The sequence below is a fragment of the Pseudoliparis swirei genome, chromosome 15 (genome assembly GCF_029220125.1).
Source record: "Pseudoliparis swirei isolate HS2019 ecotype Mariana Trench chromosome 15, NWPU_hadal_v1, whole genome shotgun sequence".
NCBI classification, from domain to species: Eukaryota; Metazoa; Chordata; class Actinopteri; order Perciformes; family Liparidae; genus Pseudoliparis; species Pseudoliparis swirei.
This window is the reverse complement of record NC_079402.1, coordinates 7,415,977-7,440,472: the sequence shown is the minus strand read 5'-3', so window position 1 is coordinate 7,440,472 and position 24,496 is coordinate 7,415,977. Positions and strand designations below refer to the sequence as shown.

The window sequence follows — 24,496 nt, the reverse complement described above, 5'->3', positions numbered from 1 at the left end:
TTACTCCCCTTTAATTTTTCCCTTTTTTATTAAGAAAATTTTTTTATTTTTTTTTTAAATTTTTATTTTTTTAAAATTTTAATTGGCCCCCAATAAATAAATTGCCCCAAACCCCAAAATCCCCCCTTTCCCCCCCCCCCCCCCCCCCCCCAAACCCCCGTCAGCTTTAATTTATTCTTCTGTCATCTGTACTGAAAAAAGTATCTAAAATCCTATAAAAATATATATTTTTCTACATTTTGTGTCTGTCTTTTTATTCCCTGCTTGGATCCATTATTTTTTCCCACACAAAGTAAAATAAGAAAATTAGACGCTCAAAAAGTAGCTCAAATGACACGTAATCCTCCAGCAGCAGATTTCTAGTAAAACAATGTAAATAATCTCTCAAGAGAACTTTTGTAGAAAAAAAAAATAAGACAAATTAATTGACTCACTGTGTCCATAGTAAATGGTTGATGGATAAATTATGTCCATCAATGCAAAACAAAGCTAATTTGAGATACACACCAATATTTTTTTAACAGTTCGCACATGAAACTAAGTATAATGGCTCCACAGTGGCCCTGATGCTATTTGGTATTTTAGTAAACTGTAATAATTCTAACTAAGTAGCAGAAACTTAAATAAAAGAGAAAAAAAGTATCACACTGAGGTAAGGTCTCCTCATTTATTTAAATTAATATACGACCGGGAGAGTTCTGTGAAAAGCAGAAATCCATACTCTGTAAAAATAACATTTCACTTTTAACACAGAAAACAGCAAGTTATTTTAGTAATATTGTATGATGTCTATTTTCACACCAAAAGCAAAATAATTAATAATTCTGTCCATTTCCACTAAATATGAGCAGTATTCTTTTGTTAGAAACATCCATGTTTAATGTCCCACCAACCGACCATGTTAGTTTCTCTATTCCATCAACCAGTGACACAGAGACACGTTATCACATGCAGCGTCACACACACACACAAGCACACCTACCAAACTGGTCTGCAGTCACTCTTCTTTGGCCAGACACCCTTGTCTTCCTTTCCCCCCACCATTTCGGCTACTGTGCCTGGTGCCTGCATAAAGGCGGAGATGGCACCGTGGACCAGCAGCAAGCACTTGGACATGCTTGCTTTCAGGTTGCACCTCAGGACATACAATCCCAGGCATTAATACCGTTGTACATCCACGAGGCAAACAGAAGAGGCCGATGAGCAGAGAGAAACATTCCTTTTTAGTTAGAGTCCAGCATCCTATTTTGGTTTTCCTTAGTTATTAAGAACACTTTTGTATCATTGTTTGTACGCCAAACAATGATGTCCCCTCTGTGTGACAATCAAAATCCCATTCGAGACTTCTTCTTTTTGAGCTGCGACACTTGTCGACCCTGTGAGCTCTGGGAGAGACACGACCGGAGCGAGGCGCTTTGCGACAGGTCCAGCCGGAGGCTCCTCTGGAAGGAGGACAGGGCCACGGGTGGATGTGGAGCTGGGTGGTGTGAGGTGCTCTCCTCCAAGAAATAACTGTTGGGCTGCGAGGGCTCATCCTAGTAACAGACCAAGAGAGGAGGAGTTACACATATTGATTTAACTCACAATGACCTGCAGAGATACATCCAGCTCTCCCACCTTTCTCACCAGAACCACCGCAAAAACATGACAAGCAGCATTGAACGGGTCCTCGCGCTTGAGGGACTTCCATTCTTTTCCCGAATGGATGTACGATGTAGGAAATTACGCTTGGCAATACTTCACTGAATCCGTATACATTTTATACGTCACACTGATTTCCTTTCAGCAGTGGGTAGTCAAAGTCAAAGTCAGTTTTATTTGTCAATTTTCCATATGTGCAAACATACAGAAGATCGAAATTGCGTTTCTCTTCTGTCCAACATAGTGCTTTGTCTATGCATGAAAATAGGCGTGTCAATATCCTCTGAACTTTACTTTTATCAAGCATGACAAGTTTGTTAAAGTAGATAAATAGCGCTTAGAAATGGGCATCAAATAATGAAAAAAAATTACACAAAAAATACGAATGGCCGACTTCCGGAACGGTTTAGAGCAGACCTGGGCATTTTTCGGCGCACAGGCCACAGGTTTCTTTGGTTGTCACAGTCCGGCCTGCGTAAGGTCAGTCAAACAATTAAAATAAATACGTGCATGACATTAATGCAGGACACAGCTTTTACGTTGGAAGCAATTTACTTATGTGTGTGCGCACGCGTGTGTGTGAATGCATAAGCAGCCTCACCGACAGGAACCCTGTAAAATGTCCGTTTAGGTTAAAAGACGAAAGATTGATACAGAATGTAAAGCGGGTGCTGATGGTTAAGTAGTTTTAAGCTACAAGCAACAAGGACTTTTTACCAAGCTTCACAAATCGTAAACACCTTCCTTTTACCTGCGGTGCAAACAGAGCGGTGAGGTAGTCTTCTTCTGGATGCTTGGGTCTCTTCAGATTGGCCGGCGCGGATTCATGATTTGGGGTCTGGGACAGGTCGAGGACGCTGCTGGGGGTCTGCTGGTTTCCTTGTTCGAGCTCAGCACCGGTCGACGTGGCAACTGGGGTGCGAGTGTGACTGACGGATGGCGTGGTGGATGTCATGGCTCTCGGCTTCCGATTCTCCCAAAAGCCCTCCGGTTGGGACAGATTGCCATCGGTGTCCGAGGACGCCCCCCGGTCCACCGTGGAGGACCAGCCCGTTGAGTCGGAGAAGTCGCTCAGCTCCGACTGGTAGCTGACGGACGAGGTGAAGCTACCGGACAGCTCCAGGCGTCGGCCCCCGGCTCTCTTTGCCTCCTTCTCCCTCTTTCTCTTCCTCCTCAGAGCCTTAACCTTCTCCTCCCTGTTCAGGCCCAGCCGCTCCTCCCACCAGGCCCGCCATGCTCCCTCACCCTGCCAGGCGAGGGTCAGGCGGTGGCTGACCTCGTCCCTCCAGGCTTCTGTGTCCACCGTATCCGGCACTGCTACTGCGCCTGGAGCCTGCAGGGAGGCGGAGACGGAACCGTGGACCAGCAGCGAGCGCTTGGACATGCACGCTCTCAGGTCACGCCTAAGGCACTGCACTCGCTCCTCCTCTGTCGGATCACTTGCCTCATTTTCTGATAGAAGGAGGTCTACGGTTTTAACTTGGAAGTGCTGCGGCCAGCGTGGACGCGGCGTCTTTCCGCGACTCTTCTGCAGCCAACGTTTCCACTTGGTAAGAGCGCCAACGCTGAGCTTTGCTGGTGCCGGCTGCTCGCCAACCCCCTCTCCGTCTTTCAAACCCTCTGTGTTTGAGCCACTCACTTGATCTGGCTCTTCGTTGGCGACAACCCGCAGTCCATACTGCTTCCTGAAACAACTTCTCCCTTGGGGCTCTGGGCTCTCTGAGGAAGAGTCAGAGTGCGTGTCCAGTGCTTGCTGCTCCCTCTCTGGCGTTTCAGTCACAAACACCGGCACAGTCTTATCCTGGGTCGGTCCGATTACGTCCTCGTCGCTCGACGTGTCTGATGAAACCGGCTGAGATTGTGGCAGTCGGAGCCGCCGGGCCGTTTCTCTGCCCGAAGTTGTGGCTTCTTTTAGAGCGGGTTCGTCCTCTGCTGCTGGAGATTTAGAGGCGTCCTGCTGCTCCGGCTCGAGGGTCTGGTAGAAAATGTCCCCCGCCTCGGTCAGCTGAAGGATACAAATGCACTCCTCACCATCGGCCTCTCTGATTCCTTTCTTCTGTATACAAGTCAGACCTGATGACCAAAAGAAGAAATAAATCAAAAGCTTTAGCCAAGTAAGAGTTCTGAATATTCAACCGTACAAAATATAACCTCTATTTTCTTGTAACAAGCTAGTCACCAGTTTCTTGACTATGGAGTTTGTCCACCAGTGGGCTCCGCTCAGTACATAAGTCGCCATTCTTTAATAACCAAATCTTTAAGGAGTACTTTGCTCCCAAAATGACCATGTGTATATATTACTTTTGTGTTGCCATCAGTGTTTTTCTCTATGTTGAAAATAGATAGAATAAAGAAAAAAAAACGGAGAAAACTATTGATGAAGGGGGCCAAATTTGAACAAATGGTAACTTTGGTTTTTTTGTACACAGGAAGTAGATATGTTGTATTTCTTTTAACTAGACAGAGTATTATTGTACTTTCTAGAAATAACAAGTCCTGCTTGATACTTAAGGCTACACACACACATTGGCTCGTCATCTTTCCGTACCTGCAGCTGGTGAGGACAACCTGCTTGTGGAGAGGTCCAGGCGGTGAGGGATCTGAACAGGGAGGTGTTTCAGACTGTCTCGGGGTCTGAGCAGGGCTTGAAGAGGACCTCGACTGGAAGAGGCCTCTGCTCTGCCGCCTACACACACACCCACACACACCCACACGTTAAGTGGCTGTCACACTGAAACACGAAGCACATTTAAGGCTTAACTTCTGGTGCAGACGGACCCGAGTACTGCAGCAGTGTGATTTCTTGAGAGTTTTGTGAGCCCAGCAGCACCTTGGTGGTCCTAGCCCCACCCACTGCCGAGCCAGTGGAGGTAGAGCCGCAAACAGCATGACAAAACATGGGTGGGGACCGCATCATGTGATCCCACTTGAGCATGGGCAAGCAGGGGAACCGCTCGTCCATGATGTAAGCAGAGTACTGAGAGAGAGATAGAGAGTATGAAAATACAAACAAATAGTCGACCATGTTCTAACTTCATTCATAGCGGGAGAATGACTTTGTTCTCTGCTCAGGTAGACATTAATCCTCTGTATCATATATATAGTTGCTGCTTTATTAATGCTCGCATTTCAAACCTTTAATTATAGTAACCTTACCGTTTGTGTTTTGAAACCTTGCTTTCTCTTCTGCAGAGTGAAACTCCAAACATGCCCACGTGGCAACACGCCGGGACTGCACCATTCCAATAATGTTCAATACCTTTCCTCAGGTGCAGGTGATTTTTTTTGTCGCCACACCACATCCACGTTGTTTGATAAACCCTCAAAGCTTTTAGAACGACGGTCATTTGATTGATCGGACCACGAATCTAAATAATAATAACCATTTTAAGAACAAAAGATCCTCCGCGCTGACTGAGTCACTGATCGAGCCCTATAATGATAGTAATAACAAATATACATTGTCATTATATATAATATGGTTAAAGTCATTCATGAACCAACTTCCTTTTCTTTGTCCTGAACAAATCTTCAAGGACTAGTGTGCTCTGCTGTGCCTTGACTCTGTTCCTTGAGTCTGTTCTGCCTCTACCTGGTTGTCACGATACTAACATTATAACTTCTATACGATACCCGGCATAAATATCAGGATACCAGATACCAGAATTCGATATGATACCATAAATACAACACTGGTATATTTATCTATAATAGTAATAAATAAAACATCTGTATGGTTCACTTATTAACAACTTTTTCAAGCCTTAACCTTCCTCTTGTGTTAGGGTCGGCACCGACCCGTTTTAGATTTTAAATGTATAAAAGAACCACATAAATTTGTTTATTTTCATCAAGGCTTTTTGACTTTGTCAGGAACCTCTATTTCAACAAAATAAAAATAAAACATTTTGTTTCACTAAATTATAAAATGCTCTGGTTGAAATTATGACCTTTGTGTTGTTAGGGTCGGTTTCGACCCGGTTATAAAAATAAGATTATAAAGCAATAATTAGAGCCAAAACTGAAATCATAAGTGCACTGTCAGCCAACACAGTGACAGCCAGCTCCTCTCCCAATCATGTGAGCTTTAGGGGATTCTCATTTTGCATTGTTATCTACAGAATCTACAGATTTACACAGGCAAAGCTGTGAGTGGCATCCCTGAGAAAAAGGAATACATGTGGTCCTCGATATGACTACTGGACTGCAGGATCACAATATCACTTGTGACAATTTCTTTACCAGCTATGACTCAGGCCACCTGATTCTAAAAGAAAGAGGTGTGAGGTCTGCCCAAGCAGTAAGGATAGAAAGACACACGTATTGTGCTTCAACTGCAAGAAATATCTCTGCAAAGAACACACTAAAAGTGTCACTTTTTGCCACACATGCATCTAAACACACACATGCAAGTTCTTGCACACAGAGACTTTTACTCTGATTTTGTTTTTTATTAGTTTTGAAACTAGTAATTGATTTCTATTGGTTTGATTTGCTTGATTGGTTGTTTGTTTGACCTGGCAAATCTATATTTTGTGTTATGACTTCTTCTGCTTTTTATTTTGTGTTTGTATTGAAGTTCTATTGCTGAAAAAAATACTTTTTAGCCTTTTTCTTGAAGTAAATATATATGGGTCGAAATTGACCCTAACACCATAAATGTTACTATAGTTAATAATATTAAAATTAAAAAATAAATAAAACAAATATATTTTAGAGATGTGTTCTAATACCCCTCAGTAATAGTCAGGTAACACAACAACCCTTTATTTATTTAAATGATCCTCTTGAGGTTCATTTTACCATTTTTTAAATTGAAATATGGTATACTGACAAAGAAAAGGCCCAGAAGCCCACACCAAAAATATTAAAACCAATATTCTCATGGATAAGGAAGCCTAACAAGGTAACCAAGAGATGAGAAACAAATTGGATGATAGATAATTGTTGTTAGTGTATTTTACAGCTGATTTAAGACACGGGTCAAAACCGACCCGTTAACATAAGAGATGGTTACAGAAAGCTAACACAGGAGGAAGGTTAACAAATGGCAGTAATATTAGTATTAGCCTAAAGCAAGATATTAATGAAACTACATAGTGCCATCTTAGCATTGATTAAACACGGCTATGTGGCCTTTTATCTGTATCTGACCAGATGATACATAGTTCCTTCAGAATGAGCAATTGTAGAGTTACATAACTTTACAGACTGTCTGCATTGTAGACAATGTACTTAAACATTTTACTTCTGGCATCTTTTTATTATTATTTTAAAGCCGTAGACCAGGGATTCCCAAAGTGTGGTGCGCGCACCCCTGGGGGTGCGCGAGCTGCCTCTAGGGGGTGCGCGAGAGGAAAAATGTAATGGTGGTCTAATGGTGTAATAATTAATATTAAACATAATTGAAAAAAAATTAAGTAGGATTTTTTAATTATAAAAATTCCCTTTGTAAGATTTAAATTGAAAATTAAAAACGTACAATTTAATAAATAGATGCACTTCCGGTCCGGCCGCCAGACTGTCTTTTTCGTACAAACTAGCTAGCCTAGCCAGGGCTCCAGACTGCGACCAAATGGTCGCATTTTGTGCCTAAAATTAGACACAGTGCGAGTAAATTTTTCATCAACTCGCGCATGCGCGACCAGTAAATTAGCAGATTTTTGTTGCTGACAAACTTGTTCTACACTTCAGCCCACTATAGTTAGCGGTAATGCCTGAATGACTGGTTTGCTAACCGACATTAACTCCAGAAGTAGAAGAAAGGAGACGAAAACCGAAGAAGAAGGCTGGCCTGTGTGTGAGAGCGGGGGGAGGGGAGACCACGGTTATAGGCTAATGTGTGAAAAGAGGCGTATCACAACAGAGACGATGCGCCCGGCGAGGACCGCAGAGTGAGAGATCAGAGGGGATCCTCTCGCACTGAGCGGCGTCCCCGTCCCCCGAGTTGAATCTCTGGGTCAACTCAGCCGACTCTCACATGTCTGCCCCTATAGACTGATGTTCACGGTAAACACATTCGATCGGGAGCGCGCGAGGGTTTTGATAAAGTTAGCGGAAGGATTTAAGTGACAGCATCCGGTTTTGCAAAGTTAGCGGAAAGAACCACGTGAAACAACATCCGTTTTTCAAAATAAGATGTCGACAAATCATACACGAACATATAAAAGTAAACAATGAACTGATTTTGTATCTTTATAGATCGTTTCTGAGATTTAGCTTAAATTATGCGAACATTAAAACATTTTTACTGGACCAAGGAAGAGTTTATAAAAATTAGTCAGTCTTTTGTATGTTAAGAAAAGTCCTGTTTATAGATTTCCCCAAGAGTTCCAGGAAATGAATGATGCAGATGTGTTCCATACATATCTGAAATCCCCTACAATAGCAATCAAACAATTTTAATGTATCAATTAGGACATTTTTCTAAGTAAAAGTCCTAAATGTTTAAAGAAATCGGTCATTTCTTTAATGTTTGAGTTGCTTTATATATGTATTTCCTCATAGTCCTCATAGCAATAATGCTACACAATAAATAGAATGCTTCAATCGACACCGTGATCGGTATTATCGGTGATCGGCAGATACTGATTTCAGTGATCGGTGATCGACACCAAAAACCTGATCGGTGCATCTCTAGAAACCAACAAATGTTTTGATTGGCCACATCGAAGTGCAACATGCACATGCTCAAGGTATGTTTTCTCTTAAAATATGTTTAAACTCAATACAGTAACTTCTGAAGCGTTCTCTGTTGTGAATGTTTTGCAGTTCATGAAGGCAAACAGGCATAAGATTGTATATTGTCAAATTATTTATCAGTAATACAGTAAAAATGATGGGAAAACTTTGCAAGTCGATTTATAGTGTGCGCCCCTAAATGTTCTGCTTGCGCCCCTAAAATTGTAAGTTAGGGGCCACTGTGGTCCTAGTAAAAAAAGTTAGTCTGGAGCCCTGCTAGCTTGTGCACCTAACGTAATTTCATTCATTCAGCAACATCCATGAAAATATGTTAAACTGGCTGAAATCGGGGAAGCTGTCAGGTGGGACATCTGAAGCTATCAGTAATAAAAGAGGAGAGGGACAGAGAGAGAGTGAGGAACCGGAGGCGAGAGAAACGGAGAGGTGCGTTGGGGAGAGACCGGGAGAAGACATCGACCGGGAGTCGGAGAAAGAGGAGACGGAGGAGACGGAGAAGGAGGAAGGGATATCACAGACAAACCGGGAGCACAGAGGCCCATCGCGGAGTCAAGGTGAAAAAAGAAACGAGAGTGAGCATCAGCGCTGCATGTGAAAATCCTCATATGGACTCCTCCTTTTTTATTTATATCTGTTTCTGAGCCTATGCATGTGCCACTCTTTGTTCTTTACGTGGCTTACTGTGTTTAAGTAAATACATGTGAAATGCAATCTCCCTCTGAGCCTGTGCGTGTGTCCTCGCCATCCTTATTGCTCTTTAAAAGTGACGCCTTGTGTAATTGAAATTTATACAGCGGACTAAATCTTGTAACAAACGCCACACGCGAGCAAACAGTTCTCGCATTGGTCCGATTTTATGCGGCTATAAATAGGCTCTGTTGCGTTTTTTTTTAAAAGGTGTGGGGGATTGGGGGTGCGTGAACCCGGTCGGGATGTAGAAGGGGGTGCGTGGCCTAAAAAGTTTGGGAACCGCTGCCGTAGACGGTCTCAAAAGCTCCGCCACTAAACGGCACTCGCTGTGAGAGCGCTGCGCAGTGCGTGCAGACAGCATGACACGAAGCAGCGCGTGCGCTCTGATCGAGCGCTATTTAAATGAAGTATCAATACTAAAAATATGCAAAATCATATTGTTGTTAATGTATGGATAACTTGTTAGTCTCAATACACCATGCAACATGACAGCAGTAGATCCCACGGGCTGACATTCAAGCTAACCCAAACCGACATCTTAACGCTGATTGGCCAAGACTCGACACGTCAAAGATGTTTTATTGCGAAGAGTACCACATCACATTTCCTCCATGTCTCACTCGAACGCTGGCCGGCCAGTTGACCCCCCCCCCCCCCAAAAAACAAAAAATCTTCGGATCAACACGATTCACGTGGATTACCGATTTGGATTTCAAAACGGCAAATTTCACGGAAAGGTGACAAGTTTGCAGGTATGTATCAACATGCTTTAAATAAACTCCCCCCCTTCTTTGAGAGTTACCTGCGTGGTAATGAGGTGCTGGAAGGTGTGGATATCTCCCAGGTATCTGGACAGGATGAGCCTCTCCCCACTGCGACACTCTGAAGTGTTGCTGATATGAAACAGAGTGTGACTCAAAACCGGACTCTCCTGGGGATGAGGGGTGGGACAAGAGGTGTTAAAAATCTACTCTTTTTCTTTACAGTTACACCTACAATCCCTCCTCAGCACTGTGGGGGCTGGTTTATGTCTTTTTGCCAGTGACACACACAGTCTGCGGACATTAGGGTTGGCACAATACCAAAATTATAACTTCGATAAGATACCTTCCATAAATATCATGATATCCGATACCACGATACCAACATTTTATCCAATACTACGAATACAATACTATTACATTTATCTAAAATAGCAATAAACAGTGAGATAATATTTATCTAAAAATTAATTTAGCTATATAACTCTGTTTAACTGTCTTTTAAAGTTCAACTCAAAGTGACTCCCATGTTCACTCGGACTTGTCCACACTGATAAACACTGTCGACACAGCGACCGTTGCCTCTTCTCTCACCCGGACATCTGTCAGCTCCACCCCTGTCCTGTCTGCGTACGTCACCACCCTCGGGTGGGCAGAGAACTCGCACCATCGCCACGATGACTTGGCGTTGAAGTACAAGTTTACGTCTTCCTCCCGGACCTTCTGCATCCTTTTTTGTGGGAAAGAAAAATTGGAAGGGTGGCCATAAACATAATGTACACATAATGTATGTGTGCGAAGAAGCTGTAAATTCCTTTCTCACCCTCTGCCGACGCTCCACAGGTTTGCTGCCCCTCTCTCAGTCGCCACCAGAACTTCACCTAGCACATGAGGACTGAGAGGACGTTGTGTTAACATCATTCCTTCCACCCCCCCAACCCTTTCCCCAAAGTATTTACATCTCCGAACCTCTCAAGGCCGCGGGCAACCATTCACCTGGCGCTGATGCAGGTTGCCACCTCCCTTGTGTCGATAACTTGCAGCAGTCGAGGTGCGTTTCGTTCACCGACTCTCCAAACGCCGCACAGCCGATCGGACCGCACCGCGACGCAACCTGCAACCCACAGAGCAGATGGGTGCACGTGGTCAATTACCCACTCGCCACATTGGCCTATGACCCGCCTCTATGTCTTGCTCGTTCGTACAGTCGTCGAACAGGGAGGCGCAGCTGATCTGTCTGATGGGGCCCTTCAGCTGGAAGCGTAATGGGTCACTGCTGCCGGCGTCCACACAGGAAGAGCTCCCCCTGCGGTGCTGCATCTCCACTCTTTGGAAATCTGAAGCGCTTGAGTTAAGAACCAAAAACGGCGGAAATTCGAAGCAGGAAGAACAGCGCTTTGCTCCACGTCGACCCCACCCATTATTGTGTATCACAAAAGGGAAATTCTAATTTGTTTTCTGTTTTGCAGGATACTGAGGCAGTCCAGGCCCTGGTTCCCCGGGTAGAGGAGACACCCGCACTGGGGGTCGCCTCCGCCCCGAGGGAAGGGGATGAATGCCAAAGCACCGCCCGTGGCCCCCTCGGAGAACAGAGAACGGTCCCTCTGCTCCGTCAGCTCCTCGTGCAGCAGGGAGCCCAGTAGTTCGACGGGCACGGCGGGCACCACGTCCGACAGCAGGGCGCTGTACGCATGCAGGGATTTGGAGGAGTATGACAGCGGGGACCTGAATGAACCAAAACAAAGATAATGCGGCCAAATGAACAAAAACAACCACTGACTGAAGACGTTCCACTATTTCAGTCAGGTTTGCTCACATCTTAAACTTCTTCATATCGTGGTCGCTCCTCACATAGTGCACCGACTTTCTGCCAACTCTCTGCAGGGAATGAAAAACAATCACACAAATGTGCGGGTGACGACAACCACAGCCTGCTGCTTAGAGCAGGTTTACACTACAGAATCTTTTGTTCGTGATTTTATTTGACTATATCTATATTCACTAGGGCTGCAATTAATAATTATTTCAATAATCGATTAATCTGTTTACTATTTTTTCAATTAATAGATACAAAATAAACTGTAATTTTCAACACATGGAATGCCTGCAAAAGTCGTTGAATTTTATTATTGTTATTTCCAGGCCTGGAAAAGTCATTGGAAAAAATAAAATCCCAAAAATGTTGGAAGTAATGCAAAATGTGTTTTATTCATGTTCATTTACACTGTGTATATACTGTATGCAGGGTGTCTACAGGAATAAACCAGTGAAATTTAAGACTTTTTAAGACCACGTCTAAATAAAATTTAAGACCTAACGTACGAAGGAAATATACATTAATCTAAATTAATTAATTCAAAGTAAACACACTGATGTCTGTTCAAAATTAACAGTATGGTGTAATGCAAAAGGATAACACAAATGTCATTGCTGTTGTAAATTATATTTATTAATACAACATTTTCAGAACATTTAGGTCTCATGAACAAATGTCTATAAAATCAAGTAAATATATTTTTAAAATACGTGAAACATAGTTCCTTTTGAACAAAAAAATCTATAAAATAACAGCTGCTTTTAAAATGCAAATACATTTACATAATAGAATGTATGTGTGTGTGTGTGTGTGAGTGAGCGAGCGAGTTCTCATGTCTCTATGTGATGGATGTTTGTGCACAGGTTCATACGTCTACTCCTGAGCTTTTGTGAATATACTAGGAAAACAATCCCTTTCAAACTATATGAATAAAAAAAACTTCCAGTTGCCATTTGGTCCATTCTCCTGGAAAAAATAAAAAAAAGGCAGACATTAGCCAAACAACAGTCAACACATCTCTTTATGACACCACCACTTCAGATTAATGTCAGACTGGATAAATATGAATGAAAACTATTTTTACAAATTAAGCAACGTGAGCCACCCCTTGAGCCTAGTGTATACTATGTAGACATATTGACAGGTAAACACCACTCTACTTACTACCATTCTAAAACTATTTTTAATTAGTCTAATTAATGTGTAGTGCGCCTATCCATAGCTGTTATTAACTTGACACATGAGTAAAGCTATATGAAACACATACTCATATACATGAGGATAGTTAATACATATATATTTATGTTAGACTTACTTTGAGATGCTGAAGTAGGTCCTGGGCGGTGTCATGGCCCATGAGCTGTGCTCCATAGGATCCTGACTGGACGTGGTCATTTCACCAATAACGCACATGAAGTCCAGCTGTCTGCTCGCGGTGGTCTGGTTCAGAGTCTCGTGGAACAGAATGAAGAACGCACCGCAGCGTTGGACTTCGGTGATGGGCTCTTTGTTGCACGGCGCTGGATTTCCTCCGGTGACCTCCAGCGTTGTAGCGTTGACGTCGTTGCTGGCGGCGGAGCAGGAGCTAGCGGTGGAGCAGGAGCTAGCCCCGCGGGCTGCTGGCGGCCTTCGCTAGTCTCTGTGCTTCTTGCTCTGCACGTGAGATTCCACCGCTGGAAAGTCTCCCGACACATAACGCAGCTTCAGAAGCATTTCACCGACCGTGACCAGAAACACTCGTTCTTTTCAAGCCGTTGTTGAACTTGCATCCCCCATGTTTTCTAAACTAGCCGATGCTTCACGTTGTAGGGGATTGATGGGACCGAATACGCGGGGCCCCTTTAAGAGAAGGGGCGTGGCCCCGGTGACACCAGAGACCCCGCAGAGCAACCGGAGCAAAATACGGACCTGGTGGAACAGAATGCCTCATATTCGTAATGACATGACACCCAAAAAATTTAAGTCCAATCCAATCTGAATTTAAGACAATTTAAGACTTTTTAAGGCCTTATTTTTAGGAAAAGCAATTTAAGACTTCTTAATGCCCCGCGGACACCCTGTGTATGCTTTGGAATTGTCGTTAGTTTAAATACTACATCCTTCACATTTTTCATGTATACACCGAGTTTTCACAAAATGTTCATTGGTCAACATTTGTATGAACAATGTCAAAAACATTACTGACAACGCCTTACTCGCGTGAGTTTACTTGCCCGACTATTTGTGGTTAAGCGCCTGTGTGTGTGTGTGTGTGGGGGGGGGGGCGTGGCATATCTGTTTATTAGCTCCGTGGAATTATCATTTCTGCCATCCACCACGGAATAATTAACCACTATTTCTACATTATACTTGTTGTGGAAATCCCACACACGTCGTAACAACTAACGCCCTCATGTTTGGGTTCATAACATCCCCCGTAGGCACACACAGCTCAGTGAATGTCATTGACTACGTCTGCTGCTTGCAGTGCTACTAGAGTAGCAGCAGCCAGTTAGATTCACCAACTCAGCGCTGATTGGCTTTCGCAACGCAGCATTATGGTCTTTCCTCTACTTCTGCGTTCAACTTTGTTAATACTCTCCGCGACTTATTGAGTGCTGTAATATTCGCGCGACACAACAAATCGATAATGAAATTCGTTGCCAACTATTTTAAGAATCCATTTTTATCGATTCGTTGATGCAGCCCTAATATTCACACTTAAATATATGTTAATAATCTATTAATGGCAAGTCTTTACACAAACAAATGCATTAATAAATAAGAACAATTAACGGACATAGTAAGTTAATTATTGCGAGTCTTACTTCCATCTGTGCTTGTTCGAAGGGCTCGCCCAGAATTTCCGCCATGCACCCGTAGGCGTCCCTACACTGGTCCAAGAAGAAGTTCTGCATCTAAATACAAAACCAAAAAAAGGACATTTAAAAAAAAGCAGAAGAAAATGCCAAAGAACAACAAAAGATCCTATTCTTTCACATATGAATCAAATGCTTATTTTCAATTTTATAAACCCGTAATTTATATTTTAATTAAATTAACTAAATTATCATCATGCTATATTGAAGACTGGAAACTAGAGATTGAGACCATGAATTCATGTTTTCAAAGTTTATTGAGGGAATAAATTAAGAGAGAAGTAGAGTCATTTTCTCTATTGGCAACAGGATGAGTCGTTCCCTGCTAGGACAATAGAAAATATGCAACTTTAAGGCACTTCTTCGTCGACTTTACTTTTAAAATAGGAGTTTGCTGTCTATTACCAGAAACCATATTACAAGTGGTGGGTCACTGAAGACCAGAGGCATGAAGCAATGTACACAAGCATCTATGGTTTAAAACAAGATATGTAGTTCACATCAGCGTTGGAAATACTCAAGGGCAAAGATGCCCCCAAGAAAAATAATTTTGCCCCCGATATATCACTAGAAGGGCACAAAATTCCCCCAGTTTCTTTTAATAATTATGAACTTGTCAAAAACATCTTTGCCTATATTACCCGGTCCAGTTGCCCCGTCATGTTTTGATTGTCGTCGTGATGTTGCGGGTGCGTGAAGACACGAATGCATCGCGTCTTAAGATCAGACCTGAGACTGAGAGTGTGAGGAGGACTTCATCAAGGGGAGCGACACGTCAAGCAATACGAGACCTTTCGTCACCAGTAGACCAGCAACCCGCTGTCGCCTATGGTCGGTGATAACTAGTTATAACTATTTTGAAATTATTAAGTTTGCGTTAGCTAGCTCGCTTAGCTCTGAAGGTGCATTAGCTACAAAGGCTCTCTTGCAACCTAGCTCACATCAGCCAGAGTGCAGTCAGTGAATCATTTCCATCCTCATAAGTTACTGGCATATTGTAGTTGAAACCAATCCTCTATTTGGGGAAATACAATTAGTTGACTACAAGTTTTAAATGTTTAGATTAAGTCCCTTATCACATGTAACATAACTACTGTTTTTGTTTTCCAGAAGCATGGAGAAATCAGCTCAATAATAGAGACACCTATGGAAGCTGTAAATGTGATGCAGAAGACTGTGTTCTGCTTTTTGAGGCCCACATCAAACCCTTTGGGAGAAGGCAGCAGGTCACACCAGCAACTGCTCCAATAACAGTGACACAGATGAAGATGATGATAAACTGGTGCTAGTTGACAAATAAGCCAATCGTATATGTACATATTTATTATATTCATACACTGTACATATATGTCATATGTACTTTTTCATTTTGTAAATTTAATTTAATTAATCAATGTATAGCCCTTTTATAGCGTTTTGTTTTTGTTCTTTGTTTTGGGTGTCCTATGTGTATTGCCTGTAGTAGGTAGGTATACAACAAAATTCAATAAATAATAATAATTATAAAAAAACAAAGAAATATGTTATTATTGTTAATAGTTGTGTAATGTAATAACAAGAAATAACCAAGAAATAAGAATACAACTGAATATGATTGAATTATTTGTTTTTTATTTGTTCAAAAAAATCTAAGAAAACACTTTGAATTTGTAGACTACTGATTAATAGTCTTATTATCATTTGATCACAATTGCTCATATACTCTAAGCCTAAATAAGTATATTTATTATTTTGAACAACGGTTAAATATTATTCCACAAGTTAAAACAAATGCCCCCGATTTATATCTAAATGCTCCTGGGTTTCAGTCAGTGGAGCCAAAAATTGCTCCTTAAAGAATATGTAAATTTACTATCCTGGTTCACATCTCTTATGTCTCATACATGGGTTTGGTATGTGTTGAACTGTTGTGCTCACATGTTCTGTGAAGTCCAGCGGATTAGGGGGCTTCGAAGGCCAAAGAAAACCTAGATAAAATATAGAAGAACACACACAAACACAAATTACTTTATGAATATAGAAAATTGCAGGAGAATGTTGTGCTACCGCACAGGTTTAATGGTGCCTCTAATTTGTCGGCAGCTATGATCCAGTTGTTCTATCTTTACTTAAAATGACTGATTTCAAACACACACATCAGAAATTAGTTTTATTTGAGATGAGCCAATCCTGATCCCGACTTGCTCCGACGACACGCACACTTGGTCAACGATAATCTCACGAGAGCGATGCAACCGCAGACTTTTGAGTCAGGCGCCGCAGCAGCTCTCCACTGACAGCAGGACCCAGTGCCTGGTGGGAAACGCCTGGCTGTCGCCATATCAGAAAGCTGATTGGCTCTGAGACACCAGCTGTTGTAGAAAATCCTTATTTTATATGTACCGTATTTTCCGCACTATAGGGCGCACTGGATTATAACGCGCACTGTCAATGAATGGTCTATTTTCCATCTTTTTTCATGTATATAGCGCACCGGACTATAAGGCGCATTAAGCAAAACAAAACAGTCAGCCAGTCAAATTTTATGAAACGTGTTCACAATAACTCTCAACATTGTTCAGTTATAACACGTAAAATACAACACAATACACTCACAACCGCAAGCGAGAACTACAGTGAAGGGTGACATCGTTCTGGTCCCTGTTTCCTCCACGGTGCGGTTCACGGGGATATCAGAGGTGAGGGGAACCGTGTCCATGTTGGTGACGTGCTCTGACCGGATCTTCTTTTCAGTGATCTGGTTTTTGCAGTATTACTCCGCGACGCTCCTAACTGCGGTAGCCGTGATGCTGCAAGTGGTGCGGCTTTGGAGTTTACCGAAGTCGTACTAAAACATGTTGACAGCGCGCCGTGAACCACACAAAATCGCTTCGAGGTCAGTAAGCACAAACAGAATTAATCCATATACAAGGCGCTCCGGATTATAAAGCGAACTGTTGTTTTTTGAGAAAACTAAAGGCTTTTAAGTGCGCCTTTTAGTGCAGAAAATACGGTAGTTGTAATACTTAAGGCTTGATCGTTGACTATCAGTCTCAGGTTTAATTTAAAAACATATAGTGTCATAATAAAGCTTATTTATACAACACATATCAAAATGAGTAGCAATGCATTTCACAGGCTGAGATAAAAAGAACAAAGGATACAATAAAATACAAGTACATGCACATTTCAACATGTATGTATATTTATAAAACACACATGAATAAATACGAACGAGGTCGCTAAACTCCAAGCAGCCTACAGATCGGCTACTAGATTTAGTGACTTCCTGTGTATTCTTTGAAGGCAGCTGAAAACTGTCCGAATTGACCGCAGTTTTTTATCAACGCCCCCTGCTGCTGCCGCCTGCTCTAGTCTACATTCCAGGAGAGGCGCAGTTCTCTTGAACCTGAACTGGACGGTGAGGTGAGATAAAAACTACTGTTAGGGACTCACAGTTTTTAGGCGACATGAGTGGAACTGGTACCGGCTCTGTGTGACGCCACGTCTCCCCTGTGGCCTGGTGTCTGGATGCAAACGTCCAGCTGGAGAGGGGACCTGAGCTGCCCTAAAACCACAAGCGCAACCACACAATGAGAAAACTCAGGATCCATTCCTGCCAGCAGACTACTATTAGGTTATAATAGTTTATTTTGATAACATCTGCAGAGGTCTTATGTTTTAAATTTATACATTTTGAAAGATATTATAATAGGAAATATTAGGGAGAATATTGATATTGTTATAAATGTATTATGAAGCATAGGGGTAATGTTTACTCTATGCAAATGGCAAGAATTAATGTATGTTGCATAAGAGTGACTGTACGTTAGTATTATAGATTGACGAAGCCGGTTGAATTCCGTGAAGTGACTTACAATAATAGACGGGACTTTTATTGTGAAAATACTTGACCGGAAGTGACGTTTTTGACCCGGGGCCAGTGACATTCGACCCCTCCATTGTTCTAGCGGAACTTTGAACCAATCACTAGGTGTTAAAGGCTGGACTCACCTTTGAGAGTGAGGATTGGCTGATTTTGAGTCTAAGACTCTGTGGATAAGAGATAGCGGTCTCTTCCACAGATATTCTTGACGCCGGAAGGAGGGCGGAGGAGCCGATGAAGAGCACGGTCGTGAGCCTTGAATGTTTGTTCTGCACTTCCTGCCATTAAATGTTGATAACTTAATTCACGCGCATTCGGAAGCCTGTTTTCCATCATCTGCGAAGTGCCCAGTTTCAGAACTTCCTTACACTACAGTGAGAAGATGTAGTATTTAAACTAACAATGAGAATTCCAAAGCATACCGTATATATACCGTGTAAATTAACATTTGAATATAACAAATTTGCATTACTTTTCCAAAAATGTTGTGATTAAATTTTTTTTCAATTACTTTCCCAGGCCTGGAAATAACCATTTAAAAATTCCATGACTTTTCCAGGTTTTCCATGACGTACGAACCCTGTTTTGAATAAAATTACAGTAAAAAAAAAAAAAAAATCCAAATTAACAGATTAATCGATTATAAAAATAATCATTAGTTGCAACCCTAGTGAATACCACCATTCCTGTGAGTGAGTTGTGTCATTAAACCTTTGGAGTAGACTCCCACGCCCTTGCATTTGACACCGTTTCCGTCTATTACATTTTCATTTCTCCACGACGTATACGTTTAAACTATGAATCCGTAGGATTTCCTCTTCCGTTTAATTCCCTACCGTAAGCTCGTCCACGATTCACAGAGAAAGATAGGGATACGAACATGTTGGGTGATGTGGCGCCGAAAGTACTCGTCACACAAAACCTTTCACCATGATTTGTCAATGCGTTTGTCTGTCGACATTTTGCGGAACAATGAACACTCAATAAATCTCAAAGGACCTAACCACCACATAGCTGAGATTAATTAGCAATCTGACAATCAGAGAAGCAAGAGAACATTGCGCGAAAGGACTTCACAACAGAGGAAGAAGCTGCAGCGATTTTGGCGAGCAGCGCAGAGGACGACGGAGCTTCAGAGCGACGAGGAGGAATATGCAGCCAGATGAGATCCACTTGAAGACGAGTAAGTGTCTTTACTAAACTTTACGTGTCCATTACGTGTCCCGTCACGGTGTCCGTTACGTGTGCGCGGTGCTGACTAGTAATGTATTTTACAGAGGATTCACCAGCGCCTGCTCCTGCAGCCCCTCCTGCCCAGCCTGCAAAGAGGTCTTGTATCCCGGAGGACCGCTAGGTGGTCCTCCGGGATACAAGACATGATGTTATTATAGTGAAGATTAGATAAAAATCGATTATTAAAATAGTTGGCAATGAATTTCATTTTCGATTCGTTGTGTCGCGCGATTATTACGGCACTCAATAAGTCACGGAGTATAAACAAAGTTGATTTGAGCGCAGAGCGGCGCAGGGGAAACCAGATCAGAGCGGAGGGAGAGACCAGAACACTGCGTTGTGAGAGCCAATCAGCGCTGAGCTGCTCCTCTGTTGATGAATCTAATTGGCTGCTGCTGCTGCTCACGTGGCGCTGGATGCGGAAGTCATTCACGTCCTCGGAGACATTCACGGAGCTGTGTGCGCCTACGGGTGACGTTATGAACCCAGACACCAGGGCGCTACATGTCACGACGTGTGTGTCATTTCCACAAGAGTATAACGTAGAAAACGTGGTTATTTATTCCGTGGCGGATAGCGGAAAATATTTTTCCACGGAGAAAGGCAACGGAGATAAGCCACGACGCCACTCGCTGTGAGCGCTGCTCTGCACGTGCAGACAACATTTAACGGAGCGGAGCAGCGTGTGAGCTCTGATCGTGCGCTCTTTTAATGAAGTATCGATACTAAAAATATGCTAAATCACATCGTTTTTAACGTACTTTGTTAGTCTCGCTACACCGTGCAGCGTGACAGCAGTAGATGTAGCGGACTAACATTCAAGCTAACCTAACCAGGGTTTTTCCTGGGTCAAAATGGGTCTTCGGTGCTCCCAAAAAATTCACTCAACAGCCCGACCGTCTATTCAGGTCGGGCTGTTGAGTGAGTGATCAGCAGCTGTCCGCTCAGTCCATTCGCGCACCTCACAGTTGCGTATTGATCAGACAAGAAGACATGCTTATCAACTCCAGTGTTCCCCCCCCCCCCCGCAAACAAATCTCGGCTCACGCGACAGAGCGATGCGCGCGCCGGCATCGAAGCTCTGCCATGATGCGTGCACACGGGTGAGCACACTCACCACCCCCTCCCCCCCGTCAACAACAGCTCTGATGCCGGCGCGCGCCTCGCTCAGCTATGATTTTTTTTTTTTTTTTTTCATCGCGGACTTTTTTTTGCCTTAGGCGCTCGGGATTTGTCATAGGCGCTCGGGAAAACGGCTTAGGCGTGTGCCCAAATTTTCTCTATGCAGGAAAAACCCTGCTAACTTCCCAACCGCTGTGAACATCTGAACGCTGATTGGCCGAGACGCGACATGTCCCATCAAAGATGTTTTATTGCGATGAGCACCACTTTACATTTTTTCCATGATTAAACATTTTGTGAAAACTCTGTCTATACGTGACAAAGTGAGAAGATGTAGTATTTAAACTAACAATGAGAATTCCAAAGCATACCGTATATATATACCGTGTAAATGAAAATTTGAATAAAACAAATTTTCATTACTTTTCCAAATATTTTGGGATTTTATTTTTTTCAATTACTTTTCTAGGCCTGCTAATAGCCATTTAAAAATTCCATGACTTTTCCAGGTTTTCCATGACGTACGGACCCCGTTTTGAATAAAGGGTTGAAAATTAAAGTTTTTTTATCCAATTAATCGATTAAATAATCAACCGATTATCAAAATAATCGTTAGTTGCAAGCCCTAGTGAATATGTCATTATAGTGAAGCCATATTGTAAAGAGTCAGTGTGAATATTTTTTTTCTTCTGTTTTCTATTTCTCAACATGTATATTATGTAGAATCAGAAATTGTTTTCATGTAGAATACATATTTATTTGAGCAAAACAATTCTAAAGATCATTTTTCATCTGCACACAACCAATGCAACTTTATCTGCAGTATGAAGTCATTTCTCAGTCCAATTTTTATCATTTTGGTGAATGGCGAGACAGACCACATTATTTCTACTCAAAACAGATAATACATTTGAAAAAAATCAAACTTAAATTTCAGCTCGAGGGCCGTATTTTTTCTTTACAATTGTGCCTCATTATATAGAGCCACGATTGGTCTGCAATTTATTTTGTAAAACACATGGGTATGTGTTATATGCAAGTTTATATGCACAGGAATTTAAGAAATTGTGTAAAATCGAGAAAATGACCCCAGACTCCAGAGCGTTAAACCCATCTCTTGCCATCTAACTGTTGGTGTTGTTTATACTATGGGCTCTAAAACTCTTAATATCCCAGGCAAAGACCTGCTTATTGCTCATGTAAATATGTGTATCTTAAGAAATAAGAAACATGAATTAAGTTGTATGATCCAACTAAAAAACGTTCACATACTTGCAATAGCCGAGACACATTTAGATCCCTCATTTGAAAACACAGAACTAGGGGTTGATGGATACACACTGTTCAGGAAAGACTGGAACATATATGGGGGAGGCGTGGCTTTTTATGTCCAGAATAAGACATGCTTACTCAATTTGTGAAATGTTGTATGAATCTTGTTATTTTGTGGGTGATTTGAATATTGATTGGTTGGTAATATTGACGGACCTGTCCGTTAAAGAAGAATGTTCTTGCTGTAGCCAGTGCTTGTAACTTAACGCAAACTATTACACTACCAACCTGGACTAGCACAAATAAGAATGGGCTCAGATCATCTAAATGTATTGATCACTTCTTCACAAATACCCCTGAACACTGCTCTAAAGCAGTGTCAGTAGTTCTTGGTTTTAATGATAACAATTGAAGTTGACATTTTTTTAAAGAACAAAGCTTTCGCCGAAAACACGCATGGTAATAATAATAAACATTTTAATAACAATATGTCCTTCGCTCTGACTAAGTCAGTGCTCAGGCCCTAATTATAATACTAATAAAAAAATATACATTGTCATTATATATAAAATGCTTAAAGTCAATTATGAACCAATATCTTTTTTTGGCCTGAACAAGTCTCCAGACCCGTTTGCTCTGCTTAAACATCAGTTTTGTGTAAAATGTATAAAACGTTGGCCTAACAGGATTTTTGCAGCTGAGAATTATATGATGAATGATAAAAAATGCCAATTTTATTTTGTGCAGGTTACTTTCCCCGATATTGTGAGAATGTTGTTGCATCTGCTTACTGATAAACAGTGGCATTTTTGTACAGACGTTTAATGATCTGCTTGAAAAAAGTTTAAATGTTGGAAGATTATTAACGTTATTTATTTTTAGTTAACTTTAATTTTCTGAAACTCTGTACAGTAATATCTCATGGAAATAATCATGGTCATAGCATAGGCCACCAATAACAAGAATGCAGTGTCATTCTTGCATACACTTTTACCGATCTGGTTTAAAAACAGTTCAAATATTGGAAAAATGTTAATATTTATTTTTAGCTGACTAACTTTAATTTCCTGAAAATCTGTACAGTAATATCTTATGAACACAATCATGGATATAGCCGAGGTCATCAATAACAAGAATGCACTGTCATTTTTGTATACACTTTTTATGATCTGCTTTAATATTAATATTATTTTCTTTTTGACATGCTTTCATTTAGAAATCAAACGTCACAATGTCTTGATTGTCTGGGTGACACCTTGAGGTGGTCTCCTATGAATCAGAAGTGAAATTATTTTGTAACTATGCACCATTTCTTACTAAATCTATTCTGAAATTAGAGACACATTTCCTCATGAATGTGATTGTCTATATCACTTATTTTAAAATTCAAAATCAGAATGTCCCAATATTGGAACAGTTACCGTCTTTCTTTTCTTTTCTTCATACAATTCATGATTTTTCATCCACTCTATTTTACAGTTTAATCTATCACTTTATCTGCATTTAAAAAGGCGCATTTCGTCATATCACGTTCACCGGAAGTTTGCTCTTATTTTGAAGTAAGTTTTTACACGATCGTACCGTAATGCCTAGTATATAGTAACACATGTACTGAAAAAAATCGGGCGGGCTGACTTGACTGTTTTTCGAAGTGGATGCTGGCTTGACCGCAGTATTTCACTGGACCCCAGGATTATTAGCGGCCGCTAAAGTGTCAGCTAATGGGAATCCAGTTTAACAAAATTAAAAATTGAACGAATTAAACGCACGTATACATTTCATACAACTGACATGACAAAACAATTACTTAACTTAAAACTTTCAAAAATAATATTCAATAATTACTAGGCAGGCGTTTCTAGTTTGCGTTACTGCACTCAGTTTGTATCGGAGCCAAACATCCATTCACCAAACAACGGCCTGTTATTAAGTTATTCTTCGGTTGAAAGCAAAAACATTAAATTATGTTGTACAACACGGTTCATAATCACATATTAGATGTGCTTATTTCCAGCAAGGAACTGATCCCGAATCTGTGTCCTTTATACACGTATACGTATGTATAGTAGACAGTTCACACATGCACATTTAGTCACACAAGAGTCTGGCTTTTTAAGATGACCCACCTGAGGTATGACTCGGTCATAGCAGCCCCAGTTCCCAGCGCAGTGTTTCAGGACGAAGTCCGGCGGTCCAACGTTGTAAAACGAGGGGAAAAGCTGCTGTGGAAACTGGTAATCCATTGGATCTGTCTTTTGTGAAGTAAAACAACCGTTAGGTTTGAAAATAGTCCTCCTCTCTCTCTCTGCGTCTTGGAACACGTCTGAAGATTGTCCTACCCTCTCAGCTAACACTAGCTCTTTCGTTAGCTAGCGTTAATAAAGAGGGTTCCACTCTTTCGGTCATCATGACACGTGCTTAGTACCGTAGACGACACGTGCGGCTAGTCGAAGCAGACTGGGGAGTCCGAAAAAGACGGACGTAATCGAACGAGTCCAAATCCATCGTGTAATGCCGAACACGTGCAGACTTGCGTCGT

General features: G+C 41.7%; 1 protein-coding gene across 4 annotated transcripts; it reads right to left on the bottom strand.

Moving 5' to 3' along the window:
* Positions 1-653: 653 nt before the first annotated feature.
* On the bottom strand, positions 654-24,496 carry taf1c (TATA-box binding protein associated factor, RNA polymerase I subunit C). 4 transcript variants are annotated; one of them, XM_056432457.1, is made up of 15 exons: positions 24,084-24,496; positions 17,901-18,012; positions 16,383-16,432; positions 14,415-14,504; positions 11,608-11,669; positions 11,266-11,516; positions 10,997-11,128; positions 10,788-10,905; positions 10,615-10,686; positions 10,386-10,521; positions 9,833-9,961; positions 4,420-4,618; positions 4,190-4,327; positions 2,393-3,714; positions 654-1,535 (listed from the first exon to the last, which is right to left on the bottom strand). In XM_056432457.1, the coding sequence occupies exons 1-15, from the start codon at positions 24,198-24,200 to the stop codon at positions 1,326-1,328; spliced, it is 3,138 nt and encodes a 1,045-aa protein (XP_056288432.1). In that variant the 5' UTR covers positions 24,201-24,496; the 3' UTR covers positions 654-1,325. The 4 variants fall into 4 exon arrangements, with proteins under 4 accessions (XP_056288432.1, XP_056288435.1, XP_056288433.1 ...); XM_056432460.1 differs by lacking the exon at positions 17,901-18,012 and having other exon boundaries at positions 24,084-24,102; XM_056432458.1 differs by lacking the exons at positions 14,415-14,504; positions 16,383-16,432; positions 17,901-18,012; positions 24,084-24,496 and adding an exon at positions 13,086-14,408.